This window comes from Hemisphaericaspora subhashii (assembly GCF_019202705.1).
Source record: "Hemisphaericaspora subhashii strain CBS 10753 chromosome Unknown scaffold5, whole genome shotgun sequence".
Taxonomy (NCBI): domain Eukaryota; kingdom Fungi; phylum Ascomycota; class Pichiomycetes; order Serinales; family Debaryomycetaceae; genus Hemisphaericaspora; species Hemisphaericaspora subhashii.
The window spans coordinates 133,776-150,549 of record NW_026057210.1 but is presented as its reverse complement, the minus strand read 5'-3'; the positions used below and the strand labels follow the sequence as shown (position 1 = coordinate 150,549).

Here is a 16,774-nt window from a genome sequence, read left to right as displayed (position 1 = left end):
CAAGGTTTTGAGGAATCGAGAAGTTTGTACCCACCTCAATTTCTCTAGAAGTTTCAACGAAAATATTCAAGATTTCCAAATCATTTGAAAATGATTTATTAAAGAATATCTTTTTCGTCTCTGATTCGACAGTCAATTTCTTAAGCTTTCTAAACTGATTAAGCAAGGGTAATGATTTCTTAGTACAATTAATGGCCATGGAACTAATTTGGTTGGGTAAATGCATGTGCGAAAGTAATAAAAGTAATTACATAGTTGGTAGGTTGATATAATTAAAACTGAGGAAAAGAAAAATGTGTTAATTTATTTGTAGTTTGTCTACCATTACGTTCACGAGGCTCACTGATCAACAGATTAGAAGTCGACAATTTGACGACTTCATACAAGCACACCCTTCTGCTTGCGGAAGGTGAACATTCCCATTTCTCAAACATTTATGATGGGTACCCAACTTGATCAAATTCAGTTATTACCTTGGTTGATAGAGCATAAGTGGATTATCGATATAGATTACTAGGTACTCATTCGGAATAAATACGAAGATGAATTCAAGCATTTCAGATGGTGATTGGGGAACTTGCTCAATAGAAAACTTCAATATTGTAAAGTCAGATCCCACAAATATAGAATATTCGTGCTTAGCGAATGATTGCATTAACGAAGAATACGCGATTATTTTTTAGATTATTTTTTTACCCAAAAGATATTTTGCAACAAAATAACGGCCACCCAAGCCTTGGAATTACAGTTAAATTATCTGATTCAATAATGTCAAGTTAGGTTCACGGTTAGGGAGATGGCCCCTATGTTCTTGTTATAAAAGAATGCTACTTAAGGTACGTAAAAGAGGTCAAAGGAAGTCAAATATAGCCTATTTGAAACCATTCATTAATCGTCCAATACATATACTAAGACGTAGATGCTGAGGAATTGTGAAAAGATTGCAAAGGAATTGTTCATGAGATGTCTACCTTAATCAATTGCAGAATAGCAAAGGCTAACGTATTAGTCACTCAAAGGTACAGAATAAGTTGGTCACTATTTATTTATTTTTTAAGCAACTGAATTAATTCTAAAAAAATAAAATATTTTTTAGCTTGAAATATTATTAACCGGATCTAAAGCTAATCAGATCACTTCTCCTTTTCAACCAAAATCCTTCGTCATTGTAACCGAGAGAATCTCATTAGAAACAACAGAGGAATGAATGCCCACCAAGAGAAGAGTGGCTACCAGAGGTACACACAACCCTTCTCCCTCCCTCCTGGTGAACCATTTCCATGACATAGCCGAGAAGAGGGTCACCGCTCCTTCGATGTACATCTCTTTCCCATTAGAATCTTGTGAATGACAATGTTCATCCACTACAGTGTCAAACGTTTGCAATGCTGCTTGCTTTCTGTTGAACAAAAGACCTCAACTACGGATCTTTGTAACAGATGTTGGATTGTCTAGTTTGATGAATTCATTTGTCCTTTTCATAATGATTGGTGCAATTTTTAGGAGAAAGGGGGAGAAACGTGTTCCAATTACTTCCACGAGTTTATTATTATGAATATCTTTGTTGTACCAAAACAATCATTCGGTACTAACCTAAAAAAAGCAGTTGGTAGCCCTTTATTTTCTATAAGAAGAATAGCTCTATCAATAGAAGTAATTTGAAAATTGACCTTATCCTTAGAAGATAGTAAAAATTGAATTTTCTAAACTAAATATTCAGTCCATAGAAGAAATAAAGTAAGAATATACATGTAGGGCTGTATCTTCACTTAAACTGCATATTTTTTTCTATCACAAAAACAACCATTACGTAATTGTTCGAAAATGTTAAATAAATAAAAAGACTGGTTAATGAATGTAGCATTCCTCAGCGAGCAACGCAATCGGATGATATTGAATACAGCACTTTGTGTCGGATCTTTATAATAATTTTCTTATGAAATATGGATCACTTTAATTTGTCAGGAATTTAATAAAAAATCATCAGATAAATTGTACCATTGCAACAACTATCAACGATCCCCTTCCTCCCCCCCCCCCTTCGGAGTTGTCATTTGTAAAAGAAACATTTACACAAACATATCTATTCAAAAACATATGAACAGAGTAATATAAGACTTAACTAAGACCAGTACATGGTAATTGATTTAATCTTAATTCATTACTTGTCATATCTATTTTTTTAAAATAAATAAAAAAATTGAATAAAAATTAATTTCATAATATTACAACCACCCTTTTTTTTTGCCTTAATAAATGAACAACAAGAAGAATCGAAAGGCTGTTGCTGCTCTCCCTTCTTTTTTTCTTCTTCTTCTAATTTAATCATAATTTTTTTTTTACAACACTTCCCCCTTCTTCCACCACCCCCCCTTAGTAATCAATCCTTTTAAATACATTTAAATAGAAGAACACATATCGATCGATCCATCACCCCCTTCCTATTTGAATCATCCCATCATCGACATCATCATCACAACCATTTTTACACAAATAGGCGTTATAACATATTCACCAAAAGAATGATGGGAGAAGATATACATCGATCTAATACAAGACTATCATCTTCGGCTTCTTCCGCAGCTACTACTACTACAACTGCTACTTCTACAAAGTCAGCAGAAAATACTACTAATAGTAAATCGTTATATTCTTCAACAAGTCATAAAACAATGCATGCTTCTAATGCTATACCACATTTTTCCACTAACAATGCCAATCTTTCCAGTCCTAAAGGAAATCCCCTGTTTTATATATTTGAAGATGAAGATTCAAAACCTCATGTTCAACAACCGAAACCAACATTCATATCTTCTTCATCATCCCCACGTCCGACTATTCCACCTATTAATAATCCATTGTTAAATGCACGACTGAGGAATTTGGAAAGACCATCATCATTGTTTGCCCCTTCACCAGTACCACATTTGCCAAAATCAATAACCCCAGCTAGCAATCAAAATAACAGTAGCACTGATATAGACGATATATTGAAGTTTCCGGTTGAATCATCACATGCATATTCTTATGCTCATCTTTCTCCGAATTCATTAGCATTACGATTAAATGTATTAAAACGATCATTGGAAATACTAAAGGACCGACCGGATTTATTTAGATCCATTGCACCGCAAGAAGAAGACGATACAGAAGAAGAACAAGAGGATATAGACATGGCAGATGACGTAGAATCTATCGATTCATCAAAGCAAACAATATTTAAAACTGTCTCAAACCCACTTTATTCAACAGATGTTAATCATTCAAACCTGTCAGTAAATTTGGTGGAAAACAAACTAATTCCACCTAGAAGAGCAAGTGCATTCTCAATTAAAACGGATAGCGAATTTGTTCATGAAAGTAATTCAAATAAAAAATATAAGATTCAACCTAATGCATCTTCAGCTGCCTTAGCTGCATTTTTCCGTCCACCTATGAAACGTTCAGGCAGTTTACCTTTGGTTCAGGAACCTTCATCCCCTCGTATGTCAACACCTAGTAACCACCGCGCAATTAATAGAAAGAAGTCTGGAGATCGTAGCCCTAATGGCGACTTGCAAGAGATTGTGAATCTATTAGAAAAGGATTTGAATGTATTAATGACCAACACCGAAGTTGCGTCCTCATTGCACGATTTGTCCTTTTCGCCTAATGATGAGAGTGTGAGATTGAAACATGATTTCCTTAAGAAAAGGTTATTATATGCATTGGCTATGCCATTTATGGAAACAACAGTTGGTACCTCTTCATTGTTGCAAAGTGGAGAGGTAGCAGACGATAACAACAATCTTGCTTCATCCCGTATTAGACCTTCAACTACCGCATTAAACTTATTAAACAACAATTATACTACAATGGGTCAAGTTCCATCTTCAATAAATACAACTGGAAATAATAGACCATTTCATTCAATGCTTGCTGGCAAACATTCCTTACCTCAATCGGTATTTACAGTCGAGACTGATTTTCCTTGGTCAGTAATTGCTGCTAATGACTTGGCATGCCTTATGTTTGGGGTACTGAAAAATCTGATTAAATCGTTGACGTTTATGGATTTGATTGCTCCTCAATTCCGTGATTTTGTCATGGCTAGAATAACGAAATATTTGGAAGGTAATTTAGACCTAAGTCTGAGAAGAAGAAAGAAACGAAACTCAACAATTGATAATAATATTTTATTTGCCGGAGAAATTGTGGCAATTGTTAGACCAGGAGATCAGAATTTTGCTTGGACATCCCTTTGGGCAAAAAGAAAGGGAAATTTGATTATATTGATGTTTGATCAGATTCCATGTGATGCATTTGATGTTGTTATTCTGTGTGAAAGAGACGAATATGGTGATTACCATATTGATAGCATGGTGCCGGTTGCTGGTAAACTAGCTCATGATTGTGATATTGGTCGTTTTAATAATCTTAGTCAGTTGAGTGAATCTTTGAATAAAGAGTTGAATAAGCATGTTAACAACAACTCTGGCGAGGACCATGATGACGAGAGAGATGTCGAAGATAGTGAGATCATAAATCAAACAAGATATTATACATTACAATTGGCAAATGAAAATATCCCATGTGCTATAACATCCAATCCATTAGAAATACATGAAAATAGATCTGAATTAAAATTAAAGATTCATACAATGCCATACATAGCAGGGATATTTGTGATTAGTAGTTCAGATTATAAGATCTTGTCATGTAATAATGCAATTGCCAGGAATTTATTTGGGAAATCGATAGATAATTTATATGATCATGCATTTGATGAATTGATCCCTAACTTCACCAAGATTTTGAATATTGGACTAGAAACCAATGTTGATACATTTGAACTAGTTCCGGGATTAGTATTACCAGAACATTTCTTTAGGAAGTATGATGCTGTATTGAGAAAGCTGCAAAGCTCTGAACTCGAAGATGAAGAACAATTATTTTTCAATTCTAATGGTATTGAAGGAATACATCGAGATGGGAAATCGCTTTTTGTTGATGTTCAATTGCGTGCATCATCTCATGACACATTAGTTGTTTGGGTAACATATTCGCGATCATATAAGAATAGACATATGGTTCGAGAATTGGATAAATTGAGTTCATCAACTTCATCCATATCGTTAACTTCATCAGGAGCCTCAATGTCGTCAAAGCCACATACTAGAGCTAGCTCCTTAAAGAGTATGGAAAAGAAAATACATGAACGATCCGTCACTAATTTAGCTAGGTTACCTTCTCAATTAAAATTATTTCAAGCAGAAACTGAACAATTGGAATTTTTGCCAAAAGAAATCACCACTGGTTCCAGTGTACGAAAAGCAAAACGTGATTCGTTTGGTATACCGGTCAGCAGAATCGATAGTTTTCTAGCCACTACCACTACTACACAGGAACATAGAAGGAAACCATCATCACCATTGGTTTTGCTGACTCCGGTGATGCAAGAACATGCTTTGCCTGTAGATCAAATGCTGGGAGCTGCAACGATTGTAGAAACTAAAGTCAGCAGTGTTACAACCACTACTAGGTATAAAAAATTTTCGGAAGAGGAATTATTAAAGTTGGAAAACCAAGCAATTGAACAAAAGATGAATCAATCGACAAGGTGGCCCAGAGAAGTTGGATTAGCTCGTCGTACTAAGAAATTTACAGAATTCACTGTTGTTAAAGATATGGGAGAAGGAGCATATGGGAAAGTTGTGCTTGCTCGACATAAAGAAGATCCAGTGTATACAATAATTATCAAATGTATTGACAAGGAACGTATTCTTGTAGATACGTGGGTACGAGATCGGAGATTGGGTACCATTCCATCAGAAATCCAAATCATGGCCTATTTGAATTCAGAACCTCATCCAAATATAATGAGAATTATTGATTTTTTTGAAGATCTGAAATATTATTATTTAGAAACTCCAATATTTGGAAATCCGCCCGCAATTGATTTATTTGATTTTATAGAAATCAAGAAAGATATATCCGAATTTGAATGTCAATTGATATTTAAACAAATCGTAGCGGCAATATATCATCTTCATAAGAATGGAATCGTACATCGTGATATCAAGGATGAAAACATTATTGTTGATGAGAATGGAATCATCAAATTAATCGACTTTGGTAGTGCTGGATACGTTAAACAAGGTCCATTTGACGTTTTTGTGGGGACAATAGATTATGCCTCACCCGAAGTGTTACGCGGGGAAAAGTATGAAGGTAGACCTCAAGATATTTGGGCATTGGGGATTTTGTTGTATACTATGTTATACAAAGAAAATCCCTTTTATAATGTTGACGAGATTATGGAAGGTGATTTAAGAATTCCATATGTTATAAGTGAGGCTTCTTTGGCTTTGATTAGGAAGATTTTGAATAGAAATATTGAAAAAAGACCAACGATTACGGATATTGTGGAGGACGAATGGTTAATGTTATAAGTGCCTGTGTTTCTTTTTTTAATCTATATAGAGAATACATATAGTGTTTGTATTTATAAGTGTATCTTCTTTCTTGTAGTTGCGGATTTCAAAGAGTTGTTGAGTGAATGAGTGAGCCGTGCGCGTACTGAAAAAAAAAACATTGAAGCCCAATCACTTTGCTTAATTAACTTGACAATATTTTAGAGATTATAGAACACAAATGAAATTATGCCTAATGGATCCAATTCAGACAACACGACTATAGGACAAATACAGCCGATACCTCTGTTTGAACTCACCCAGCCAGGAAATGTTCCAATAGTAGTTTTACCACTCTACACGCTAACCTCCATCGATATCACCAAATTACCATTTCCACTCCTCCCACCTAATGATAGTAATATCCATTCCAGTGAATATGGAAGGACCTATATCTTGAAACTAGATTCAAATATAAGTGAGCAATTAGGGATTCATACCTGGCTAGTAAAACTTCAACAGAGTGTTTCAGATAAGGCTAGTGAATTGGGAATATTATATCATATAAAAGATGTGAATGTTTATGGGTTGTTTAAAGTGCCGAATGCTTTAAGAATTAAGGATATCACAGGCTCGGAACTTGAACCATATGGTATTCATGATAGTCAAGAATTGATCGAAGTAGCTGAAACTCCGATCGAGGAAAGTCAACAACCAGTAAACGACCACACTGAGATCCTTGATTCATTTTCAATGGGTCCCCCAAAGCAGCCCCTGGACGATATAGCACGCGACGATAACGAGTCTCCTTTGAGGAAGGACGGCCTGGATCCTGTTGAGTTTATAGAATCGAGATATTACAGCACCTTGTATTCGTTGAATAATCCATTGAGTTATTTTCCCAAGACTGCGATATCTCGACTACGTATATTATGCGATGAAAATGAGGAACGCATTTGTGAAGTACTAAGTGGGATGATATTGCTGATATCTGACCTTGATTTAAGACATGGGGGTTCTAATGGAGTTTTGAAATTATTGGATAAAGACATTGTTGATCAACGACATATTTTGAAATCTAGGTTTGAGATTGAGAACCAAACACGATTTATAGAAATGCATCAAGAATTGCTAGACAATTTGAATTCTGACCCATCAACCGAATTCAAGAATGCCAATCAGGAGTCGAAAGATAAGAAGGAAGTTCTGAATCATGAAAAATTCCAACGATTGATATTCGATCTAAAAGTTCGAGAGGCTCAATTACAAATCCTCGTAATATTTGAACTAATGCATGCATGGAACTTAAACGAAACAGAATTTCTCTTGGAGAATCAAGCTCAAAAGCAACGAGAATTAAAAGCTCGCCAGAAGCAGGCAAAGCTGAATCTTATTAGGAAAAGAAAAAGGAAAATTGTTCCCACATTCTTAGGAATGGGAATTGACGTTAAGACTGACAATGGAACATTGGATACCAATAATGTCCCATCTCGCAGTCTCGACCAATACACCGTTTATTCCACTTTGAACACCTTGGTTGATAGAATGGGACTTTGGGATACACTTAGTGGAAAGGCAGATAGCTCATATGGATTTATGGCGTATGTGTTTGTACCTTATTATAATAAGAAGCTACCCGAGTTGGTGAAGTATGTTATTGATAATATGAAAGATTTGAATATGAAACTAGAAACATCTTCTAGTTCCAAACTGAAGAAACGGAAGAAGCTGACAACCGTTACCAATGGTGAATCAGAGATTAAATCTCAGGCTCACAAATCGACTTCAAAATCATCGAAATATAGAAAAGTATTATTGCCAAATCGAAAGCCTACCCTTCTGAAATCAGCCACGACTGTGGACCAATCAAGCACACATGGAATATCTCTATCTGGAGAAGATGATATTATACCGCCTTCCTTAAAGAGATCGAAATCGAACTTATCTTCCAAGAATCTATCAAGACGGCAAGTCGACTTAAACGTCAAGCTAACAAGAACTACTTCCGATCTAGAAACAACCTTATCGTCCCAGCCAAATGTTTCATTTATCTTTTCCAATGCCAAACGACTGAAATCAGTAGCTGTTGCTCCATCAAAACCTGCAGCACCTACAGCGCCTCCTGAAGTGCATGTTATGGCAACGCCAGTAAAACCGAAATCCTTTAGTCAAGTTCAACAAACTCCCGTATATTCTAAATCGACAGTATTGGTTGAAGCTACTCCTCAAAAATCTGTCACGAGACAGGATACCCTTGTTCTCAAAACTCCAGATGCATTTTTGAAACCAGCAGCAAGAGAGGCAACCATCTTGACGGAAAGGTTAATGTCTGCATCTAAGGAAATTCAAGCTACCCCACCTGCTAACAAATCGCCAATTTTGATCGATCGCACGCCTGTACAAAGAAGTCGAGTCGATTCCTCGCCGATAAAACCTATCACCTCGATCCAGAGAAAGACCAAGAAAATGAGACCAGGAGAGCCAGTTTCGTTGGATGTTTCGCCATTTTATAATGCTAGTTTGTATAAACAAGAGACGAGCCCTGGATTACCTAAGCGCTCGTTGGTTTTCCGGGATAACCCAGCAGAAGAAGAGGACGAGGATAAAGAATACGACCTGGATTTCTTGATACTGCCAAAAAAGAAAGTCGTTACGTATTCTCGAAAGAAGAGATTCTAAGTCATTATCATTTGTAAGTTTTGTATTACTATTAATATTACAGCGTTTTTTTTCTTTGTCTATTCGACGACTAATTCACCAAAGAAGATTCCTTCGACTATACTCTTTGAATCTTCTTGTTGTAAGATCAACTCAGCCAACCTGTTTCCAATCCTTCCAGCTAACTTTTCTTTTATTTCATCGGAAAGATCAACATCCATAGCATCTTCCTTTTTGGTGTTCTTCTCGATTTTCAATTTCCGAAGTGTTTCTAAACAAGTATTCAACAAAATCTGTTGCTCAAACTCACTAGAATCTTCTACTACTGAATTACACCATACTTTTAAATTCCCAATTAGGACCAATTTAATGACCTCAGCACCCATATTCTTTAATCCCAATAATGCACCATAATGTGTTCCCATCGGTTTTGAAGAATCCAAAAGTGCCCGTAATAAAGTTCTTGTTACTCTTGGACGTAAAGTAGAATAAGAAGACCCGTATACTTTGATAATATGTTCCAATAGAATCGCAGCAAATTCACGTACGGCCAATTGTGATCTAACCAAATCTTGAGCTTCTTTGGTTGTGGTGTCTTTTATTACAGGTCCTATTCTTTTGGCGAGCAATAATGTCAAAATACATGGCATTAATGCGTGAACATATGGATCTAAGAAGATTGTTTTGTTATCTGCGAGGGCGGAGATTACTTCTAGCATAGTAGACAATATTTCAATGTTTCTTAATTGGTTGGTGATTTGTTCAGCAACAAATTGGATGAAATATGGGACAAGTTGATGTAAACCAGGATCTGACTTTAAAGAAGTTAATGCGGCGTTTTTCAAACCTTCTTTCTCTGGATCAGTGGATATTAATACTTCTACAACTTTATCAAAATAAAGTTTTAATTCTTTTGAAAGGACGTGCTTAACCAATGGCTTAACTTGTAAATCTTTTTCTGTTGTCTTTTTATCCTTTGAAGTACCCGCACTACCTGCATGTTTTCCAGCTCCTGTAGCAGTACCATCAGCACCAGTTGCTTCTTTATTTTCGGCAAGGCTCAAAATATCATTCCCTAATATTGACGAAGTAGCACCTCTAATGATTGGAGGTAATGCTTTAATTTCTGAAGGCAATGGATTCTGGGGCACCATAGGTTGAACACCCTCAATGGCTAACCAATGGGCTGTGAATGTAGTTTGACGAGGAACTTTTGGTAATTCCTGATTTATCAATTTTTCAAATTCAATTTCATGATCATCAATATAGTATAAAGATTGACCCCCTGCTCCAACTAAAGTTTCTTTGAAATTAAGGGGTTGGGAATTATCATAGCCATATAAGGGTTCAACGTTGAGTAGCTTCAATGCGTGGTTTATATCCGAAGTCATTAATAGTTTTCTTTTGGAATGTCTCATGAACTTGATGGCAGTCTCTAAGATTTCATGAATTCGATATTCAACATCCATAGCTAGATTTTTGGCTGCTTCATCAGGTAATATTATTCCCAAGGCATCAGCAGCATCTTTCACAGTATCATATGGAGACCATAAAGAATGTGATAATGGCACTTTAGATTCCATTGCTTATTAGTGATACCTCTATACTAGCTTTATCTACTTCTGGTGATTAAGAATAATTGATTGTTGTTGTAGAGAAGCCAGAAACAAAAAAACCAGATCTGGTCGTGTAACTGTGCACAGATAAAAGCTCAAGCGCTACCAATATAGCTATACATCTACTATGATTATGGCGAATCAGTAATAATTTACTTCATTCGAGAAGCAGATTATTCAGAAATCATATATATTGCTATCTGAAACTATAAATAGAATCCAGGTATCGTTTGCGAATATATAATGTGTATGCAAGTTTTATTTGTTTGTGTATGAAATCTTAAACACCCTCCAAATTTCCCGTTCACTTTAGGCTAGATTTGACCATAGTACTAAGTCTTGAGATTTCAATCTTTTTATTTAATCTCGATGGCTTTTCGATTCTTGGAGATGCCTTATACTTTCGGTCCATGTTGCTCCTGGAAAGGAGATAATGAGGCTCTGGTGATTCGATACGCAAAAACATGTCTTCAGTAGGAAATCTTGCAAATACATCCACACCCAGTCTATCAATTGCCAAACAAGTCAAGGATTGGGAATTAATCCGAACCTTTCGATTATTGGAATAGACCGAAAATCCACTTAACAACCCAGTATTCTGAAAAATATCATTCATATTTTCGACTCTTTCTGGCTGTTTTCCATTTCCACGATCTAACAATACCCAATTCTCCTGACTGGTAATGAGTCTAAACTGTTGGAATCTGATATGCTTCAAGATACTGGTTGCTTTAATTCTATAACTAGGGAGTTCTTTAGCTGTGGTTGAGATTATATTTGCTTCTTCGTGGTACATTCCCAACATTGTCGGATTTACTTCTTCGATTTCCAATTGGGATAATTTGAGTCCAGGGAAGAGTTGGATTATATCCAATGATTGGGGAATGCAATGTGCTGATTTATTTTCATCGTTGACAACAATGACATCTGGGAGATAGAGTTGTGATTTGGGAGCAATCATTGGTCTGGCCATTTCCCTAATGGCATCTTTGAAGAATAATGGAAGCCTAAAATTGTGTATTCTCTTCGAATAATATGGAACACGAGTGTCTTTTCTCTTTCCAATTACTCTCCACAGTTGTTGATTGACGATTACATACACCTTAAAACATGTATGTAAATAGTTGATAACTTGTTGTTCTTGTTCTTTTGTGGCTTTTTGGTGTAATGCTTTCTTAACTAAATTGTCGAATTCTAAGAAGTTGACATTGAAGAATTTAACTTGGTATTTTGGTTGTATTGATTCCATTCCTTATAAAGTATAGCTTGGGTCTCAATTGTCGAATCTCGGGAAAAATATGCGGGGCAAATAAATTACGCTAAAAAAAACGTTTGTCAGTTGGAGCTAAAGTGAAAGTAGGGATCAATGGTGGGTAGTAGCAGCAGTAGTGGAATTCCTATTGTATGTATCTAACTGTGAATACAAATGGTTTAACTTCTGTTATTAAATTAAATACATAAAATATACACATTTAATTAAATATCAAAAAATATTCAAACTTTGTATTTTTAAATCGTGGCAGTTTATTATTGTACCTATTTTTAGGGTGTAGTGCCCGTGCGGGTGGCGGGCATGGGCTTCTACTACACAAAGTTATCTATTTGTGTCATATTAATCATTGTAATCGCAAAAGATCATGATTCAATTCTAAAAGTCTTTTATTCTCTTGAGTCAATTGTTCTATTCTTTTATCCTTTCTTATAAGCTCCTGACGAAGAATCTCATTTCTTTGCTTCTCCAGACTTCGCTTATACTCTTGTAAAAGATCTGTTGATTCTAATAATTTATCATCTTCCTCGATATCATCTGCATTTTCCTTCTCGTTTTGTACTTCCTCTCCTTGTCCATTTAGTCCATACGGTCCCACTTTCAATTCCTTTTTCAATTGTCTACGTATCTTATTTTCAAGATTTTCCAGACTGATAATCCCCATAATCTCAATGTCTCGTCCCCGCAATTGATATAACTGATAAAGAATAGCATCAGCCCTGCTACTCGGGTTATACCAAAATGGAACCCCCCTATTTCCAGTTAATGCTTCAACCTGGTTCCATTCCATAATTCCCCTCTGAATATTCTTTGTAAATTCTTCATACATTGATTCGAAGTATTGTCTAACATATATCCCATTTAATTCAGGGATGGCATCGATTTCTTCGGTCGTCTTTTTATCATTTATGGCCTCGGAGAATTGTATTTGTGAGAGTTGAATTGCCACGATTTCCCAAGTATCATCGGTTTCTTTTTGGGTTAATTGAAGATGGGGTAAGAATTTTAATACTAACTCTAATAATGGAAGTTTGATTAAGTTACGAATCTTTTCTTGCTCTTTTTCATAGAATGACCTACCCATTGATTGTTTATATAATTTACTATCTAATCTAATTCTTAGTGTTCTATTTATCATAAAAAGAAGGCAAACAACTAATTTATAAATTTCATTTGATGCTCACCATACACAAATTAATTTACTCACTCGTATGGAAAAATCAATCATTTAAGAAAAATCTACAAAAACTAAATCTGAGGAAATTTGATTAATTACTTCGTTATAAGCCCTTCTCAACTCTACTAGTCTTCGCTTTACTTCTCAATCTCTCTTTCTGTCCCATTTTCTGTTCTTGTAATTTCTTGAATCTTTCTTCAGCAGCACGAGCCAGGGCTTCTTTTGCGCTCTGCGAAACGCCCCCGGAATTTTGACCGATACCATTATTACTACTATCACTACTGCCTAATGGTCTTGATTCTGAAGTTGTTGCGGATTTAGGCTTTGTATTTGTTACCGGTGTTGGTCGGCTGGGTGTTTGTCTCTTACTTAATGGTGATGACGCAACAAGACGCGATTTCTTTGGGGATTTGGGAATATTGTCAGCAGGAGTGCTCTTGAGTGAATGACCTTGATGTTTATGCTTGGATGAACTGTTTCCCATTGTTGGATGGATATAAGCAAATATTTATAGTAAATTAGATAGCAAAAGGATAATTGGATGGATTCAAGTATGGGGTCTTTTTTGTGAATCAAGTAGTGGCTTCAAATCAGATCGTAATTTATATTTTTTGCTTCTTCTTGGCTGTATCGATCTGTTGGCTTTTTGAGTTATCACTGCCCCTGCCCCTGGACTTTTATTATCATAGCCCCTTCGGTCTACAATTCTTAGATATCTTTATGTTAAAACTTTGACTAATTAAATTTTATCTATTGATATTATCTAAATAACGTTATCTACAAGTGCTTTCTATATACATTCATGCCACACACTCTCACAAACTATTTGTTCATAATTTGCGCAATTTCCAAAGAAATTGCTCCAAGTGCTTTAGTTACACCTTCGATATCCTGAGAAATATCATTTACGTTCCTCTTACCATGGGAAGCTTTAATTTCTTTGGAAATTGCTTCAACTTCATTTACGACGGCTTCAACTTCTTGAGCAATCAAGTTAATGCCTCGTTTAGTAACTGAATTTGCTTGCAAGGCTTTGATTTCTTTTGAAATAGATTCAACTTCGTTCTCAACCCTTTCAACCTCTTTAGAAATAGCATTCATAGAACCATTACCGAGGATAATTCCAGAAAGAGACTCGATCTCTTTTGATATATTATCAAGTTCTTTAGCAACAGTACCAACAGTCAGTGCAAAAGCGGATGGAAAAGAAACAGGAACAATTGGAAGGTCGTCCACTTTTGAGCCAGCGGGATGTTGCGTAACATAAGATAAAGTTGCCTTTCTATAATTAACACTTGGTTTCAAATTTCTAAATTGAGGGATTTCGATTTTCCCAAATCCAAAATAAGGATCTTTTTCCGTAGTGATTCTGCTAACTAAGTCATAGACTGAAGGTTGTGTAGCACGCCATGTTTTGAGAAACTTCGTGCATGCTTCTTCGTTTCCCATGTAATCTTTGTAAGTTTTTACAATTTCTAAATATAAATTGCATCTTTCTGCCTGGAAATTGGAGAGTACAGTAGGTTGTCTGAGAAGAGACCAGTCCTGTCCGGGAATGGACTTGAATTTGCTGTCATCCAATTGTTTTAACAATTCATTCCATTTTTCTATAATTTCTTGGTTTGAACATGGTATATCACCAAGCTTTTTGAAGATAGTTCGATAGCTGGCAAGATTCTTTTTAATATTGAGATATTCAAATGAATCGAGCAATTCTCGAACATATTTCGGGTCATTCCAAGGACATTGTGAAATTACAATATTTAAAATAATATTTGACATTGAAGCATGATTGGCTAAGATTTCCCATAGCTTATCCCTGGCCTGTTCTGTTGCTTCAGGATATTGCTTAAAAAATGAGCCAAAAAAATGGACATGCAAATTATTAAAGAAACCAACACCAAGATCTCCCCACCCGCTTAATATATATTTATAGGCATCGTTATAATAGCTTGTGATTTCTTCGAATGGAAGTCCTTGTTCAGCACAATTCTTAAGGAAACTATTAACTTGAGGAACTTTCAACTGGACAACATAAGGTAAACTCTCCGAGTCATAGACCAATTTTTCAAAGAAACTTCTAGAAATCGCGATATCAGTACATTCGCCTATAAACCCACAATGAATTCTGGAGATGGCGGCTCTGTGCTGCCCGCTAGACTTGCCTGCTTTGCTAAGATCGTCAACTAATAGTTCGAAAATATCCATAGCTCTTCCGTAATCCCCGTTTTGGAGGGCAAGAAATCCCATAGAACTGCAAAGAGCAGGTACAGTCGGAACATCTTTGGTAACCAAGTCATAAATTTCTGCTATTTCTTCATAGGTAAATCTTTTGAAGGCAAAAGCGTGCGGAATAACTGCCGCCAAAACTATCGGAGACATATATAGTTCTCCTAAAGTTGAATGATTTATTCCCTTTTCCCACATGGCAAGTACTTCCTGATTTAATTCATAATGCATTAATGCGGTCATTGTATTGTAGATCAATTGATCAGAAAGGATGTGATCTAACTTTCCTTCCAAAATCATCTCATTAACATCTAGAATTAGATTCTGAATAGTAACCTCGTTTTCAAATTGGGCCGTCTTACCTTCCACTCGATCTTTCCCATTTAATCTTATTTTCCTACATTTAATGGACATATTTTGTAACGTCCTGAGATAATCGATATAATCGAGGGCTGCAGCCCATTTGGGAAGCTTACCCATTATTGCTTTTAATTCTGCCAATTCATCCATTCTCAAATCATCTGCCTTACGAATGGCCATTTTCAAATCAATATAGCGACTTTTTTCTTGGAAGTCTTTATCCTCGAGCCATACACGAGTAGGTGTACCTCTATTATCTTCATAACGCGGTCCATCGTTATGTCTACTGAAATTCTTATTTCTAATAAACTGAAGATTTTGGACGGAATTTGAAGCTGATAATGATGTGGTTTGAGAAGCCGGTTGTAAACAAAGTCCAGGTGGGAGTTGAGCTAACGTAGTTTTGGTGAGTTTAGCTTTCAGCAATACTGCTGTTTTTAACCCATTCTGGGTGTTTGATGACACGAATCTAAACATCTAACCCAGAAGTATTTGTATTCTTTGATTTGGTAAAGATGGTGGGAAAAGCCGGTATAAAAAATTCAAGTTTCTTTTTTGAAATTTTAGATTCCATCCCATCGATCAAAAAACAGGTGAGGAAACGCACAACGGAAATTTGCCATCAACTAACACACACGCACGCCCCCTAGTAGAATTACAAAATGAACACCAAATGGAATTCATAGTACAGTAGGAGTTACGAGTATAGGTTATTGCACGACTCCTTTTGTTGTAATTATTAGGAAACAAAACATGACTATCCTAGAGATAGATTTCAATATCCATCAAAGTAGACGTTATACGACATTATGCCTTGAAGCTCAAAATGTCGTTTATTTATGGCATTGACACGATATTCTTGGAATTCAATTAAATTATCTGATAATCCATACCACCAGTGTGGGTTATATGCGAAGGGTTCAATGGAATTTGCAGCTTTGTGACGCAATCATTATATAGAAATACATTGTTAAAGAAAAATGGGATAACTTAAAGATCAAGTTGACAATATGCAAAAGTACAATTTCAAGTGAATACTATTTGTGATAATTTTCTAGAGGTTTTTGATTCA

At 35.8% G+C, this 16,774-nt stretch overlaps 7 protein-coding genes across 7 annotated transcripts; 2 read left to right on the top strand and 5 right to left on the bottom strand. All coding sequences in view use genetic code 12, as the record gives it.

Moving 5' to 3' along the window:
- Positions 1 to 2,522: 2,522 nt before the first annotated feature.
- Positions 2,523 to 6,431, top strand: FUN31 (serine/threonine protein kinase; the record flags this gene model as incomplete). The annotated part of the gene is made up of 1 exon (XM_049410464.1): positions 2,523 to 6,431. One exon carries the CDS (start codon positions 2,523 to 2,525, stop codon positions 6,429 to 6,431), a length of 3,909 nt encoding a protein of 1,302 aa, XP_049265968.1.
- A 210-nt stretch (positions 6,432 to 6,641) lies between these two features.
- On the top strand, positions 6,642 to 9,071 carry J8A68_000755 (uncharacterized protein; the record flags this gene model as incomplete). Its single annotated transcript, XM_049410463.1, has 1 exon — positions 6,642 to 9,071. The coding sequence occupies one exon, from the start codon at positions 6,642 to 6,644 to the stop codon at positions 9,069 to 9,071; it is 2,430 nt and encodes an 809-aa protein (XP_049265967.1).
- Positions 9,072 to 9,130: 59 nt separating this feature from the next.
- On the bottom strand, positions 9,131 to 10,633 carry TAF60 (Taf60p; the record flags this gene model as incomplete). Its single annotated transcript, XM_049410462.1, has 1 exon — positions 9,131 to 10,633. The coding sequence occupies one exon, from the start codon at positions 10,631 to 10,633 to the stop codon at positions 9,131 to 9,133; it is 1,503 nt and encodes a 500-aa protein (XP_049265966.1).
- Positions 10,634 to 10,970: 337 nt separating this feature from the next.
- Positions 10,971 to 11,915, bottom strand: J8A68_000753 (uncharacterized protein; the record flags this gene model as incomplete). Its single annotated transcript, XM_049410461.1, has 1 exon — positions 10,971 to 11,915. The coding sequence occupies one exon, from the start codon at positions 11,913 to 11,915 to the stop codon at positions 10,971 to 10,973; it is 945 nt and encodes a 314-aa protein (XP_049265965.1).
- Positions 11,916 to 12,282: 367 nt separating this feature from the next.
- J8A68_000752 (uncharacterized protein) lies at positions 12,283 to 13,020 on the bottom strand (the record flags this gene model as incomplete). The annotated part of the gene is made up of 1 exon (XM_049410460.1): positions 12,283 to 13,020. The coding sequence occupies one exon, from the start codon at positions 13,018 to 13,020 to the stop codon at positions 12,283 to 12,285; it is 738 nt and encodes a 245-aa protein (XP_049265964.1).
- Positions 13,021 to 13,216: 196 nt separating this feature from the next.
- J8A68_000751 (uncharacterized protein) lies at positions 13,217 to 13,597 on the bottom strand (the record flags this gene model as incomplete). Its single annotated transcript, XM_049410459.1, has 1 exon — positions 13,217 to 13,597. One exon carries the CDS (start codon positions 13,595 to 13,597, stop codon positions 13,217 to 13,219), a length of 381 nt encoding a protein of 126 aa, XP_049265963.1.
- A 338-nt stretch (positions 13,598 to 13,935) lies between these two features.
- J8A68_000750 (uncharacterized protein) lies at positions 13,936 to 16,179 on the bottom strand (the record flags this gene model as incomplete). Its single annotated transcript, XM_049410458.1, has 1 exon — positions 13,936 to 16,179. The coding sequence occupies one exon, from the start codon at positions 16,177 to 16,179 to the stop codon at positions 13,936 to 13,938; it is 2,244 nt and encodes a 747-aa protein (XP_049265962.1).
- Positions 16,180 to 16,774: the final 595 nt, after the last annotated feature.